At 52.3% G+C, this 14,056-nt stretch overlaps 1 protein-coding gene across 1 annotated transcript in view; it reads right to left on the minus strand.

Annotated features, from left to right (window-relative positions):
• Positions 1 to 10,793, minus strand: part of Znf385c (zinc finger protein 385C) — a 33,178-nt gene extending 22,385 nt beyond the window's left edge. The window contains exons 1-2 of the mRNA XM_036197218.1: positions 10,741 to 10,793; positions 2,913 to 3,164 (exon numbers count right to left, since the gene is read on the minus strand). Of these exons, the coding sequence (XP_036053111.1) occupies positions 2,913 to 3,162 (250 nt within the window). The 5' untranslated portion in view covers positions 3,163 to 3,164; positions 10,741 to 10,793. The remainder of the gene's footprint in view (positions 1 to 2,912; positions 3,165 to 10,740) is intronic.
• Between the last annotated feature and the right edge of the window lie 3,263 nt (positions 10,794 to 14,056).

The following is a 14,056-nucleotide window of genomic DNA, read 5'->3' on the forward strand; positions in this document are numbered from 1 at the left end:
ATCTCCCTTTCCGTGGAGATGTATCTGAGGCCACGACCCGGTGAAGGCCCAGAATTAACCAGGCCAATGAAGATGGCAGCTTCTCCTGCCAGAGCTTCCTGATACAGGGTCATTAGGACATCCTGGCCCTAAGCACAGATGTCATCCTGTCTACTCCCACCATGCTGGCCATGCCTCTCAGTGTGGTCAATGGGAAGGTCTGGTTCCATACCTGCCTCCTCTGAGGGTATCTCAGCATCTTACATTGGGCCAGCCTAGGGCCTCTGATTTCTTGACACATCCTGGATACATGGTCTGGAGTGGAGTGCTAGGCATCACATTTCTCGGTAAGTCCTAATTTAGTGATCTCCCAAACCAACCCCACCAACACTGGCCCTCTTTCCCTTTGGGTACCTCTTTCTAACACCTGAACTTCCCTACTCTCCTGCTCCCCAAGAGCCTGCCTAGCTGAAGTCATCCATGCCTCTTCCCTCTCTCTTGGTCCCTAAAGCTCATCAGTCACCAAGCCTTGATGGTTCTGCTACATGAAACCTGATCTCTTTCTTCACTGTGTGTCTCTAAGTTTCTCTCATGTCCTTCGCTGGGGACCTCCGAAACAGAAAATACTCCTGCCCACAATGCTGCTATGAAGCCCATCACCTCTGAAACAAAGGTCAAAGGCTAACCTGGTGGGACAGCCCCTGCAGAGGTTACCAGCTTATCTCAATCAAGCTCAGCCCATACCCTGCACAAAGCCCCACTGGCCACTGCCCAGCAAGGCTTTTGATCTTCTTCCTGGTACCTTTCCACTACACCTTTTCTTTTTTTCCTCTGGTACCAGGGATTGAACTCAGAGCCTTATGCAGGCTAGGCAAGTGTTCTGCCGCTGAACTATAACCTTACTGTTGTTACTTTTTTTTTTTTGAGACAGGGTTTCTCTGTGTAGCTTTGCACCTTTCCTGGAACTCACTTGGTAGCCCAGGCTGGCCTCGAATTCGCAGAGATCCACCTGCCTCTGCCTCCCAAGTGCTGGGATTAAAGGTGTGCACCACCACCGCCCGGCCCTTTGTTACTTTTAATATGAAGACAGGATCTCAGTAAGTTGCCCAGGATGTCTTTGACTAGCTTTCTAGCCCACGCTTGCCTTGAACTTGAGATCCTCTTGCCTCTGCCTTCCAGTAACCGGGATTACTGGCCTGTGTCAACAGGCTTAGCTTTCTTCTGGGTTCTCTTCACTCATCTCTACAAGGCATAGTACTATCTGAGAATAAATTAATCTTTATATAGAGTGAGTTAGACAGCTTTTTTAAAAAAAATGTATTTATTATGTATATAGTGTTCTGCCTGCATGTATCCCTGCAGGCCAGAAGAGGGCGTCAGATCTCATTACAGATGGTTCTGAGCCACCATGTGGTTGCTGGGAATTGAACTCAGGACCTTTGGAAGAGCAGTCATTGCTCTTAACCTCTGAGCCATCTTTCCTGGTAGATTTGAAAGCCTTAAAAATGTGAGTCTCCCACCCTCAAGCTGGGTGGTGTTGGTGCACACCTTTAATCCCAGCATTAAGGAAGTAGAGGCTAGCAGATCTCTGGTCTACAAAGCGAGTTTCAGGATGACCAGGTTTACACAGAGAAACCTTGTCTCAAACAACAACAACAACAACAACAACAACAACAACAAAAAGTGAGCCCCCTGAACAGCAGCTTGAACCTCAATTAGATAAATAAATATATTTGATGAATAAATGTTTGATAAATAAATGTGTGATTTTTAAAAAGACAATCTTGCTATATAAGCCAGGCTGTCCTTGAATTTACAGCCAGCCAGCCTGCCTCAGCATCCTGATTACAGGCATGCACCACCCACCCAGCTTACATAAATGACTTTTGAACCCCCATCTGGCATGCTCCAGAAACATTGATCCACCAGAGTGCTTAGTGCCAGTCTTGAGAGCTCAATTCTAAGTGCCTCCTTGGAGGAATGAATTCCCACTGCCACAGTCTTCCTGTCACTTGTTGTGGCTATGACCTCTCCTCACCTGTCATGCTCATTGCTCTCTTCCTTCAAGGCCTTTGTGCCACTGAAGGAATGTCTCAACTCTTATCATGCTAAGGGGACACTGTATAAATATCACCCAATAACTAGGAGCTCTCAAGGTTCAGGGTAGCCTCTGGCAAAACCACCCAGCTGGACTGCAAGGTGGGTTTCTCAAAGCCACCTCCAGGATCTGGGGTACCAATGCCCCCTTCCTCTCCTTCCTAAGCCTGCATGTGGATCTGTCTTCCCTGCCAGCCTGCAGCTCGTGACCCCCATGTGCCTGTCAGCAGGCATCACCCTCACAGAAGCATTCACCCATCTCCCCCAGAACACAGCATTGCAGCCAGCTGCCCCTCCAGCATTGGCAGCTAAACCCTACAAAGTCACCCCAGCCAGGGAGAGGCAGAAATCCTGGCTGGGAGTCTGGCTGCCACAGGAAGAGCAGCTCCTGTTGTTCCTTCCTTGGAGTGCTGTGCGCTGTGCTGACCTCAGCCTGAAAAGCAGGAGTTTGGATCACTCTGAAGGTGAGGCCTTTGTCTGGAAGACTGTCCCTGCCAGGATGCTCCAGGCTGGGGAAATGTTATGAATGTCCTAATCACAAACACCACCCACAGGGAGAGCTCCTAGAACTGAAGGGACCTCAAGAGGAGACCTGAAGACTCTCATGTCCCAAGAGATCCCATAGAAAGCTGTCCAGAAGCAAAACAAAACTTTCTTTGGTTTTGCAGTGTTAAATCCAGAGCACATGCTGGGCTGGTACCACGCCACTCAGCTACATTCCCAGCTCTGTAAATAAAACCTGACAGGATCAGGGAAGCCACCGACCCAGGATCCCTTAAGGGACTCAGATCCAGTTTTTAGGAAGGGTGCTAAGTTCAGCGCCACTCCACACTGACCTGGCCCTGTGGAGGTCTTGCCCAGGCTGAGCTGCCGAAGCCTCCGCTGGTGGGCACGTCCCCCACAGTGCACCTGGGCCTGGGCAGCGGAGTTCAGCTGGATATTGCAGACATCGCAGAGTGTGTAGGAAGGTCGTTTCCTTTCCCGCTTAGGTTTTGATGACTCTGGAGAGTGAGGGGGGCACTCGGGTGCTGCAGTTGTGGGGGGCTCCTTCTCACCTGAGGGGGACGGGCTCAGTGGCCTCTTCATACCTAAGCAGAGAGAGAGAAGGAGGCAAATATGTGATGGCTGAGTGGTTGTGAACACACAGAGCAGGAGAGGTTTGAAATTTGGAGATACTGGTGGGTATACCAGGTGACCCCCACCTGACTTCCAAAGACAGCTCTCAGCCAAAATGTCAAGAGGAAACATGGTGGGGGGGGTCCTGTTTCAGGCAGCGTAGCATTAAAATGCGGGAGTACTGGGAAGACTGTAAGACATGGCTGCACACTGGGAAGCTGGTGGCTCACAGGGTCTCAGGGCCCAGAGCAAATCTCAGAGAGGAAGATGAGGTCTTGGAGACAAGTAGCACTGTGGAAACAACAGGAGACCGGCAGAGTTGTGTTTGGGGACGTCATTGTCCTGTTCTCAGCCTGGAGGCAGGATCTGACCATCCTGTGACAGACGGGCGCGTGGTACTTGAGACTAGAGATGCAACAGTCCTCTGGCCAGAAACCCAACCATCTTGTGCCCTATACCTAGCTGGGTGACATTCACCAAGAGTGACAGCCTGCAGAGACATCCCAGCCCCTGTCCCACATGGCTTGAGATGTCCCTACTGTCTTGATCACCTGAGCTGAGACCACCGTTGGCTATTTGGTTGAGATAACCAAAACACACAGCGCCCCAGCCTGGACACCCCAGCCTGGACTCTCATGTCCTCCTTTCAGGCAACTAGCCCCATTTCTCAGATAAGCCTTCCTTCCTTCCTCATTCCTCGGGGACTTTCATTTGTCTGCTTCTGTTTCTGCTCAGGACCTGGCTACCAAATACCGTCTGTCAGACAGAACTTGTGATATTCACTTCCTTCCTGGTTTGTGTATGTGCATGCTTACAATGTGTGTGTGTGTGTGTGTGTGTGTGTGCATATATATGCGTGCATGTGCATATGGCATATGTGTGTGCATTTACACATATGTGTGTACTTGTGCATGTGTGTGTATGTGTGTGCACATGTGTGTGTTTCCTGCCTCAGCTTCACTGGGAGACTTCCTGAAGTCACTGCCTGTTCCCCTCAGACTTGAGCAACCCCAAGGTTTGGGAAAAGCATGGCTGGGCCCATCACTCTAATCACAGATGAACTGTGCAAACTTTTTCCACTCATGTTGAAGCCCTAACCTTAAGTATACCAGAATGTGACTGCATTTGGATAAAAGACTTTTTTCCCCAGTCAGGGTTCCTCCTGGAACTCTGCAGAGCAGGCTGGCCTCGAACTCACAGAGATCTGCCTGCCTCTGCCTCCCGAGTGCTGGGATTACAGAGTGGCCCACCAACACCCTGCTCAAATACTGTCTTAATAAGAAAGAAATTTGAACAAGGCTATTTCAGAAGAAATCACCCCTGAGCCTGGGTGTTAACACACACCTGTTATCCCAGCTTTAGTGGAGGCTTAGGAGGGGATCAGGAGCTGGAAGCCAGCCTGGGCTACATAGCAAAATGTCCTTTAAAAAAATGAGTAGAAGGTTGCTCTGTAGCTCAGTTGATAGAGTTGCCAAGCATGAGGGAAGTCCTAGGTTCAATCCCCAACTTTACGGGCACCAAGCATCGGCGGCATAGGCTTGTGATCCCAGCAATTGGAGGGATGAGAGGCTCAAGGTTATTCTTAGCTACATAGAGAGTTTGAGGACAAACCTAGGGTACACCAGACCCTGTCTATGAATTAATTAATGAAAATAATAAGTAAGGAGAGAAGCCACCACTGCCACTGCCAACCCTGTGACACCATGAGTCCTTAGCTCCAGAACTAAGATACAACACATTTTCGTTGTTTAAGCCCTGGTCTTGCACTGCTCTGTGTGGCAGCTGGAGAGAGCCAATACTGCTCCCTCAAGGTCACATCCTGCGTCCTTAGTCACTCAGAATATCAGCTCAGTTAGGAAATACTCCAAGGTTCTCACAAGGGCACACATCTAGTGGGAGGGTCCACATCTGAGGAGATTGATTGCCCAAGTCCCTGGCCATGAACCTGCGCACATCTCCTGAATGTTCTCTGTGAGCTGTTTGGTGTTTTTGTGGGCAGTGGTCCATGTGAGATGTGTCTGTCATTACTGGTGTAGAGACTGTGGACTTAGCTTAGAGTAGGTATTCCCTGATGGTTCACACCACCTCCAGTCTCAGTTCTGGCCACATGTCACTCGTGAGCGATGCGTTAGGTCACTGCAAGTGTCTCTGTTCACTGTGCATGGCTAAGGTGAATCTGTCACATTCACCCTGTGTGCACGTCATGTGAGGATGGATACAGAGATCAGGCTATGCACCTACGAGCCGAGGGATCCCAAAGATTACCAGACACCCACTGCAGTTTAGGGGAATGGCATGAGATGGATTCCCCTTCACAGTCCTCAAAGGCACCAGCCTTGAGAACCCAGCTCTGTGAGACAATCAATTCTGTTGCCCATTTTGTATTACTCTGTTACCCCTACTCTATTAAACTAACACACTGTGGATTTGACCCTCATATAGCCACAGATGCCTGAGAATTTGAAGCTCCCATCCTGGGGTTCAAGGTGGTGCCCCTGGGCTGAAGTACCAGCGGTCACTTCCAAGTGGTCCAGTGGGCATCTTTCGGGAAGATAAGAGGCAGCTACCCTGAACAGAGATACACCACTCTTCTAAATGCATGAGGCATCAAAGTCACCCGCTTGCAGCTATGCCAGGGACCCAGAACACTGCCCTCCCCACAGAAGCCACACTGGAGGGCACTCTCATCACTCTGAGCAGGTCCCCGGTGCTGCCTGGAGCCTCACTAATACTTACTTAGCCCCCTTTTGGCCCTTGGTGGCAGGCCTTATAGCTCCTCTGCCTTCTCCAACTCTTCCTCCACTCTCTAGTGGGAGATAGGAAGGAGGTCCCAGATGCCAGAGTTAGAAGAGGTGGCCCAGGTGTCAAGAGCCAGGTGGAGACCTCAAAGGAATGGGACCTTCTTAGCTGTCCAGGAAGAGCTCAAGGGGACAGGGATATTTTGAAATCTCAGTGCAATTTATGGCAGACTGGACAGGGACATGGCTCAAAAGAGCAGACAACTATGTGCCACCGTGCTGGTTAAACCTCTGTGATATACAGCCTCTGGGCTCGCAGAACTGCTGGGATCCTGGGCTAACGTGTGTCCCCTGCCAGGCTGCTGGGCCTGCTGTGGCCTGTCCTGCTTCACCCAGCCTTCCCAGCTGTCCCTTCCTGAGGGACACTGTCCCAGCTAAGCCAGGGCTCTCAGTCATATGGAGGCATGGGCAAAGTGTCACACACACACACACACACACACACACACACACACACACACACACCAGCCATACTCAACACCTTCATGACTCACCACTCTCCTGTGACCTCCACTTGAGTCTTAGTGATGTGTCAAGAGAAGAAATGGAGTCCAAGAGCAAGACAGTGGGCTTGCTTCGAAGACCATGGAAAACCAGGGTGAAAACTGGAGAAAGAAGTCCCAGAAGCTTCTCTGGGCCTAGGACAACAGCTCCGTTGGGATTGTTGCCTGCCTAGAATGCATGAACTTCTGGATTTGATCCCTAGCAGCATATAAAATCCAGTGTGGTAGCAGATGCCTGTAATCCCAGCATTTGGGAGAGGCAGAAGGATCAGAAGTCGGGGGTCAGCCTTGGATACGTAGAGAGTTCAAGGCCAGCCTGGGCTATGTGAGATCCTGTCTCCTCCTCTTCCATTTCTTTTCTTTTGTTTGTTTGTTTTGTTTTTCAAGTCAAGGTTTCTCTGTAGCCCTGGGTGTCCTGGAATTTACTCCATAGACCAGGTTGGCCTTGAACTCACAGAGATCCACTTGCCTCTGCCTCCTGAGTGCCAGGATTAAAGATGTGCACCACCACCTCCCAGCAAGATCTTTTTAAGACTTCACAACAACCTCATGAGGTGGACACTATTAGTAGCCTGCTGCATGCCTCCACAGGGTAGAGAACTTCAAGGTTCCCAGCTAGACCTGAACTGCACTTGTCTGACTCAGAGCCCTTAACCACTGCCCTGTCCCACCTCTTTTGACTGAACAGCCTGTGGGGAGGTTGCTCGCAGGCCCAAAGGGGATCATGGGAGGATATCAGCTCTATATCCCCTATTAGGTTGAGAATGCTCTTGGGTGAGTGCTGAGGTCGCCTGAGCTGGGTGGGGAGTGGGGGCCGGGCTCAGAGGCTTCCAGAAAAGGGTGGTCGCCTCCCCCACCCCACCCATCCTTTCCCTGCTACTGTTGACCCCCAGTGGTTGTCTGCTGGGGACCCAAAGTCAGTAGACTCCCCTACCTGACCCCAGTCCTACCTAGCCTGGACTGTGCCTGAGAACAAAGGAGGGAGAGGAGGAACAGCTGGAGAGTGTACCCTGAGGATTCCAGGGTGCTGCACATCTGGGTAAATGTGTGGGGGACCCTGAGCTAAAGACTTCTAGGAAATCTTCCCCTCCTGGAAGGGCCAAGAGAGGGGAGGCATTGGAAGGGGCTGAAGAGCTGTTGTCTCGTCTGTGGAGAGACACAGAGAAGGCAAGATGGGAGCAGAAAGCTCCTAGCTGAGAGACAGCCTGGATGCAGGGGCCAGGCAGGAAGATGCCACACTCTGGGTGAGAAGAGATAGGGCCAGAACCAAGGAGGCCAACTGGAAGCTGACAAGATGAAAGAGAGGAAGAGAATGCATGGGTCCATCTGTCCAGTGTACCCAGGAAGGAGGTACACCTCCCTGTTCCCACCTTTCCTGAGAGAGGGCCCAAGGCTGAAGCAGAGAGAAGGGTCTGAGTATGATAGGGCCAGCCCAAAAAGAGCTGATAAAGGCTTCAGTCTAGCCTGTATCTGTCCACATGGAGCTGATGGGTGGGGTGGGGGAGCACTCAGACACAAACCCCAGGGTCCCCTCTCCATAGCTCTGGATGGATAACAAATGCCCTCCAAAACCCCGGCTTTTAGTAGATTCCTCGGCTACTGCTTACCAGTGAGATCCTCTGCTTGCCTATGCAGAGGGTGAGAGGGTCAGGGGTCAAAGGCCAGAGAACATGCAGAGGAGAGGGTTGCCTCCCAGAAGGCCAGGGAAGATGTCCTCTTCCAAAGGGGTAACTGGAGGAGAAATTTCTAGGCCTGTTCCCAGCTTCAGCCCAGCATGGAGACTCCTTCAGCAAACCCTTAATGAGCCCAATTACACTCTGGCATTTCCCCCAGGTCTGCCAACAGCCACCTTGTATCTCTCCCAGCCAGGCCCCAGGCCCTGGCCCTGAGAAGGGGGCCTGGCAAGCGGGCCAACCTCAGCTGGTCCCTGCCCATCTGGGCTTTGGTTTCCTGGTCTTTAAGGAGAGAGGACTTAGGTTGAACATGATCTCTTGGGACCTTTACAAAGCTACAGTGATAAATCAGCGAGAGCAGCTGTGTGGAGGGGGCGGCCAGGCCAGGCTGTGTGTGTGACCCTGTCTTAATTGCAAAAAAGGAGCTGCTGGGTGAGTGAGTGGCCAGCACCTCAAGGCACTGTATAAAACCACCCACCACCACTCCCCGACACGTCAGGACACTCAGCACGTTCTGCAGGTTCAGAGTGGAAGAGGCAACTGAATTGGACTAGGTCGCCCTCCCCCATACACACCCGGAACTATCACACAGTCACAGTCAGGGTGAGGACCCAAGCAGACCATCTCAGTCACTCTCGTGGCTATGAGCAAAGTAGGAGGAGACCATCCTACCATGGACCCAGTTACACAAGGAAGGTTCTAGAAGAGGAGAAGCCTCCTCATGCTCCTGTCCTAGTGGAGCCAGAGCCCCTTCCGTGAGCTGGAGGAACTGCCACCGAGCTTGGCAGCTTCTCTGCCATCTCAGCCTGCTGCCATCTCCCAGGGTGAGCAAAGAAAACAGCTCTTGAGTACATGTAATTGATGGTACCTAGCCATGCTGGCTGGAACTCAGGGTGCCTGTGGAGGCTTCTATCTAGCCTGTACTGTTCACGGGGAGCTTAGGGGTGGGATGGAGGGAGCACAGCTCCCCAGATCTCCTCTCCACCACTCTGGACGGATGATAAATGCATTTCCGAATCCTGGGTTTCAGTAGGGGTGGGGTTCTCAGCTACCATTCTCCTGTGAGGTCCTCTGTCAGCCCATGCAGAGGAAGGGATGGAAAGGGACCAAAGGCTATGCATAGCATGTAGGGTAGAGGGTCGTCTCATGACTCAGACTCCACAGGAGCCAGAGGCCCCCACCTAGAGGACCAAGTTGGATGCTCTGAACAAGGTCAGCCCTACTGGCCCCCAGTCCCATACAACAAGATGCTTGGGGTTGGGCCCAGGAAGAAGAGGCCAGGCCTGAAGTTCCAAGGGACAAACGCCAAACAGCCATGTCTGTCTCCTATCTCAAATAGTGACAACAGAAACCTGTTTCCTCCCTGGGGACTTCTGGGTGCTTAGGATTGGGAGTGAGCTGGCCAAGAGGTTTGGAAAGTCAACTTTCCATCCAGCTCCAAGGAAGGGTAAGAGGGCAGAGGGAGTGTGATGGTATGGGTAAGATCACAGCCTCTATCTCCCCATGCCCTGCCCTGTCCTCACTCCTTGGGGTCTAGGTGCTCCAGGGAACTCCCCTTCTTCTGGAAAGCCCCAAAGATAGGGGCTTCTTCTCCTGAGCCTTAAGACTCCTCTAAAAGCCCCATAACCCATTCTTAGGAAGTAAGGAAGTCCTTCTTACTATCAAACTCACATCTTTCCTTGCGTGGTCCTCAATAGCAATTCAGAGTAACTACCTCTCTGGTAGGGGAAGGGAGTGCTAGCCGACTCAGTACCCCCCTCTCTTCCCTCTGATGCCTGGAAAAGCCTATGAAACCTAACTTGTGGGAGGAGGTGCGCTATGCCCCATGCCTCTCCCAGGCATCCTGGGCCTGCATCCTGGCAGAGTTTGCACTGATCCTACTTTAAGCTCTACTCCTTAAAGTGCCAAGAAGAACAGCACCCCCAAACCCATCCTCTACCCACCACAGCCCCACCAGTCAACACTCCCAAAGCCAGAGGGTCCTGGGAGTCAGGAGGAGGGGGGTCTGGAGGATCCAGGGATGGCTTCAGAGGAGGAGTGGGGGAGTAGATGAAATGAGGAGGACCCCCCTCTTTGTTGAAGATGAGGCCCTGGGCCTGGTGGAGGGGACAGGACAAAAAGCCATGGATGCCTGAGAAGGTCATGGGTAGGGGCAGGAGATAGAGGTGCTCTTTGCACCCTCAAAAAAAACCCGGGACCCCCCATTTGAGAGCCCACCTGGGAGCTGGTGGGCTAGCTGGACTTTGGGATCGATCCTCTGAACGCCTGAGGAAAAGGAATGGGCCATTTGGTGGAGCCCTTGTTCCCAAAGGCAAATCTCTAGCTGCCAAATGATCCCAGCCTCCCTTCCTGGCCATCACCTACAGCTATAGGTCCTCCCTGCCATCATCACCCAGGCTGTCCCCTTCCCAACCTCAACTTCAGGTTAAGTTGACTATCCCTAGGTTACAAGGCGGGGCAGGGACCTCACTACTGCCCCCAACCTCACCAAGCCACCCTGCTGAGCTTGCCCCCTCCCCCCCCCCCTCGCCTCGGTCAGTCCGCGCAGGGAACCGGGAGTCTGGCGCCCCCGCCTACCTGAACAGGGCCAGGGACGCACCCCGCTGAGCGGCACCAGGACGATTGTGATCTCAGTTACAGCTGGCCAGTCCCTGTCCCGCGCCTCCTCCGAGCCCGCCCCTGCATGGCCTGCGTCCCAGTAGTTGCCAGGAGCCCTCCCCAGCCCTGCTCTGGAAAACCCGGCAGAGAGGGGCTCTGGTTCGTTCTCCTGGCTGAAGAGCAGGGCCAGCACAGCGGACCCACCTTCCTTCCTCCTGGACCTTTTTGTTTGGGGACATGACAGACACTGCTGTTCAAGGCACACTCCTAGATGCCAGGAGACATCCACTCTGCCCAGACTGGCTGAGTCCCTGCTTCACAGAGCAGGAAAGATCCGGGTCCAAAGTCACTCAGGAAGTGAGCACCAAAACCATCAGACTGGCCTAAGACTGTCCAGAGGTGAGGGGAAGGAGGGCCAGACTGCTGGGACGCTACAGCCAGAGATCGGATCTGTGGAGGTAGGGGCTGGTGTCATGCATGACCTCCCATTAGCCCTACCACTAAGCATTGGAGAAGCAATCACCAGGTAAGAAAGCAAAAGCCATAGAAAAGGGTCACAGGTGGCTTTTGCATGCTGCCCACCCCTTCTTGACCTGAGGTGAACCCTAAGCGAAGAGGCCACCTAAAGAGAAAGTACCATAGGACCTTGGGGATGCCTGGCCCACCAGACAGGGCACTGGACAGCCACCCAGGCTCCTGGCTGGTCTTGGCCTTCGAATCTTAACCCACTGACTCCAGCCCCAGGGTCTTTGCCGTCCATCAGCCTGGAACGTTCCCTTGACCTCACTATCTACTTGTCACTGGCCTCCTCAGCTCAAATGTCACCTCCCCACACCCCTTTTCCCAGCTCAACCATCATCTCCTGCATCTCCTAGGTGACTGTTCTTTTGATAGATCACTTACCTGTCTTCCCCACAGAGGCAGGACCTTTATTTCCCAGGTATTCAAGATACCAACGCTCGATGAACACTTAGGAGATTCTCCATAAAGAGTTGTGAAGGGACAAATTCGTAGCCACGTTCAAGTCCGTACACTTTAGACAGGCGGATCGTATGGTACATGGATTACATCTCAGTAAGACGGTTGCCCAGTTTTTAAAAAGTAAATCCAGGAAAGGGATGGCGGCTATGATCCACCCTGTATACACGACACCCCACAGGACACTCATCCTCTCTCCAGACCCAGTCACTCTGCCTTCCTCACAGTCCACACCCCACGTCTGTCAGTGGTGAATGCAGTTGCTTGGACTTGGAAGGGACCTTAGAGGTCACTCTGTCCCTTTTATACTATCCCTGACCAGTTACCCTCTGCCCTAAGCTTGGACATGCCCATGACAGAGACCCCAGGACCCCACAGAATGCCCCCATTCCATTGCTGACTAGTTCATCTGGGGGAGACAGCCTTTTCCCAGTGACACCCACATCCTGGTCCTCGATCTGTTCCATGTGACATAGAACAAGCTACTCTGCTTTACATAGATCTGGCTGAGGCCTCTTCCAATGTCAACCCTGTACATTGACAAAACATTGTCCTCTGTAGCTGGCCTTGTCTTCCAGACCCTTCTCCCAGCTTGAAACCGTATTCCTCCATATGCTGCCCTCAATGTTTAGCTTCCTCCTCCAGGAAGCCCTCACAGATGTGACTCCCAGAGCACACTGAACCCATCACACTGTATTGTTGCCTTCTGAAACCCCACGCTGGCTCCCCACTACTTGGAGCCTCTCCCCTCAGCCGAGGTAATTCTGAGACTTTATGCCCTGCCTCGTACCTGACCCATCATCCCAGCTCCATCTCCCCCCAACTGACTTGGGCTTTTCCTCTTTAGGACACAACAATGAACAAGTCTCCTCCTCCTGCCTCAACCCATCCTCTATTAAAGACACCACCCCTTAACTCTCCTGCAGTCTAGAAAAAGCTGAGGGTCCATGAAATCCCCAGACCTGCTTCCGTGGGATGTAGCTATGGGTGAGTTCAGTCTCCATGTTTCAACCCCCTAGTGAGTGACTCCCTCTTTTTTTATTTTTGAGGTGCTTGGAATCAAACCCACAGCTTCACGCATGCTTGGCAAGCACTCTACTGCCGAACTACGGCACAGTTCACAAGCACTTTCTGAATAGATGAACAGCACACAGTGTGTTTATGCTGTTGGCCCTCCCATCTGCCAGCTCAGGAGCATCATTCAGCAGGGCCACAGGTGCCAGCTCAGGGCCACCACAAAGACGTGGCTTCACCTAGATACACAGTAATAAAATACATCCCTAGAAGCAACCCCGTATATTGACAAAACATTGCCCTCTGTAGCTGACCTTGTCTACAAGACCCTTCCCATAGCTTTAGCAACCCATTGACTCTGATAATCCCCCAAAAGATCACTGAGACTCTCGTTCTGCTGGTATGAATGGAGGGGCTCTGAGAGGTTAACTTACCTGTCCCAGGTCACACAGCAAAAGAGAAGTGGAGTTAGGGTCTGATTGCCATCTGGCTGGCTCCAGAGTCTAGGCTATTTCTTTTCTCTATGCCAAGGTGCTTCTAAGGGCCTATTCCAATGTGCTGGGTGACCTTTGCCCTATGAAGGTAGGATGGGGCCCTGCACTCTGGAGGCTGAGGAAGGAGGATCATGAGTCTGAAGCCAGCCTAGGCTACATAGCCAGTTTTAGTCTAGCCTGGACTACATTAAAACCCAAACCAAATGAAATGGGTAGGGTAAGGAGGGAAGAAAAGGCAGCCCCCTCCCCCTGTGTAATTACGGTACCAGCTGGCGCGGGCTCTTCCCTGCCCATCTTCCACTTGCCCAGGGAGGGATCCAGTCCCCCTTGTTTTCCTCCAGCCAGAAAAGAATGACCCATGGTCTAAATAAAGCCACCAAGTCTCCAGGTTGGCCATCCTGGGACTCGCCCCTTCCGGTTTCATCCCATCTCCTCTTCTTCTCGCTGTGTCTGTACACAGACCCCCAGGCATCAGTCAGCACACACTGCTAGATTTGCGCAATGAACAGAATGACTCACAGTGGGTTTGAGAAAAACAGACTAGGTACCTTGCTCTGGCTGTGTGAGCTTGAGCAAATCACATCCCCTCTCTGAGCTTGTAAAACAAGGCAGTGAACAATACATCACAGCGTTAGGTGTTGTGAGATCATCTTTCAGTTCCCAACAATGCAGATGCCCAGTTAACAGCATGGGCACCACCAGTTAGGCATGCCTGGTGCCTGCCTTGGAGATGGGAATGCTGATGTTGGAGGGGCTTATGCTATTACCCAACTTGGAAGTGGCCCTGGAGAACCTAGCGTTAAGGCTGC

This window comes from Onychomys torridus, chromosome 8 (assembly GCF_903995425.1).
Source record: "Onychomys torridus chromosome 8, mOncTor1.1, whole genome shotgun sequence".
In the NCBI taxonomy this organism is placed as follows: Eukaryota; Metazoa; Chordata; class Mammalia; order Rodentia; family Cricetidae; genus Onychomys; species Onychomys torridus.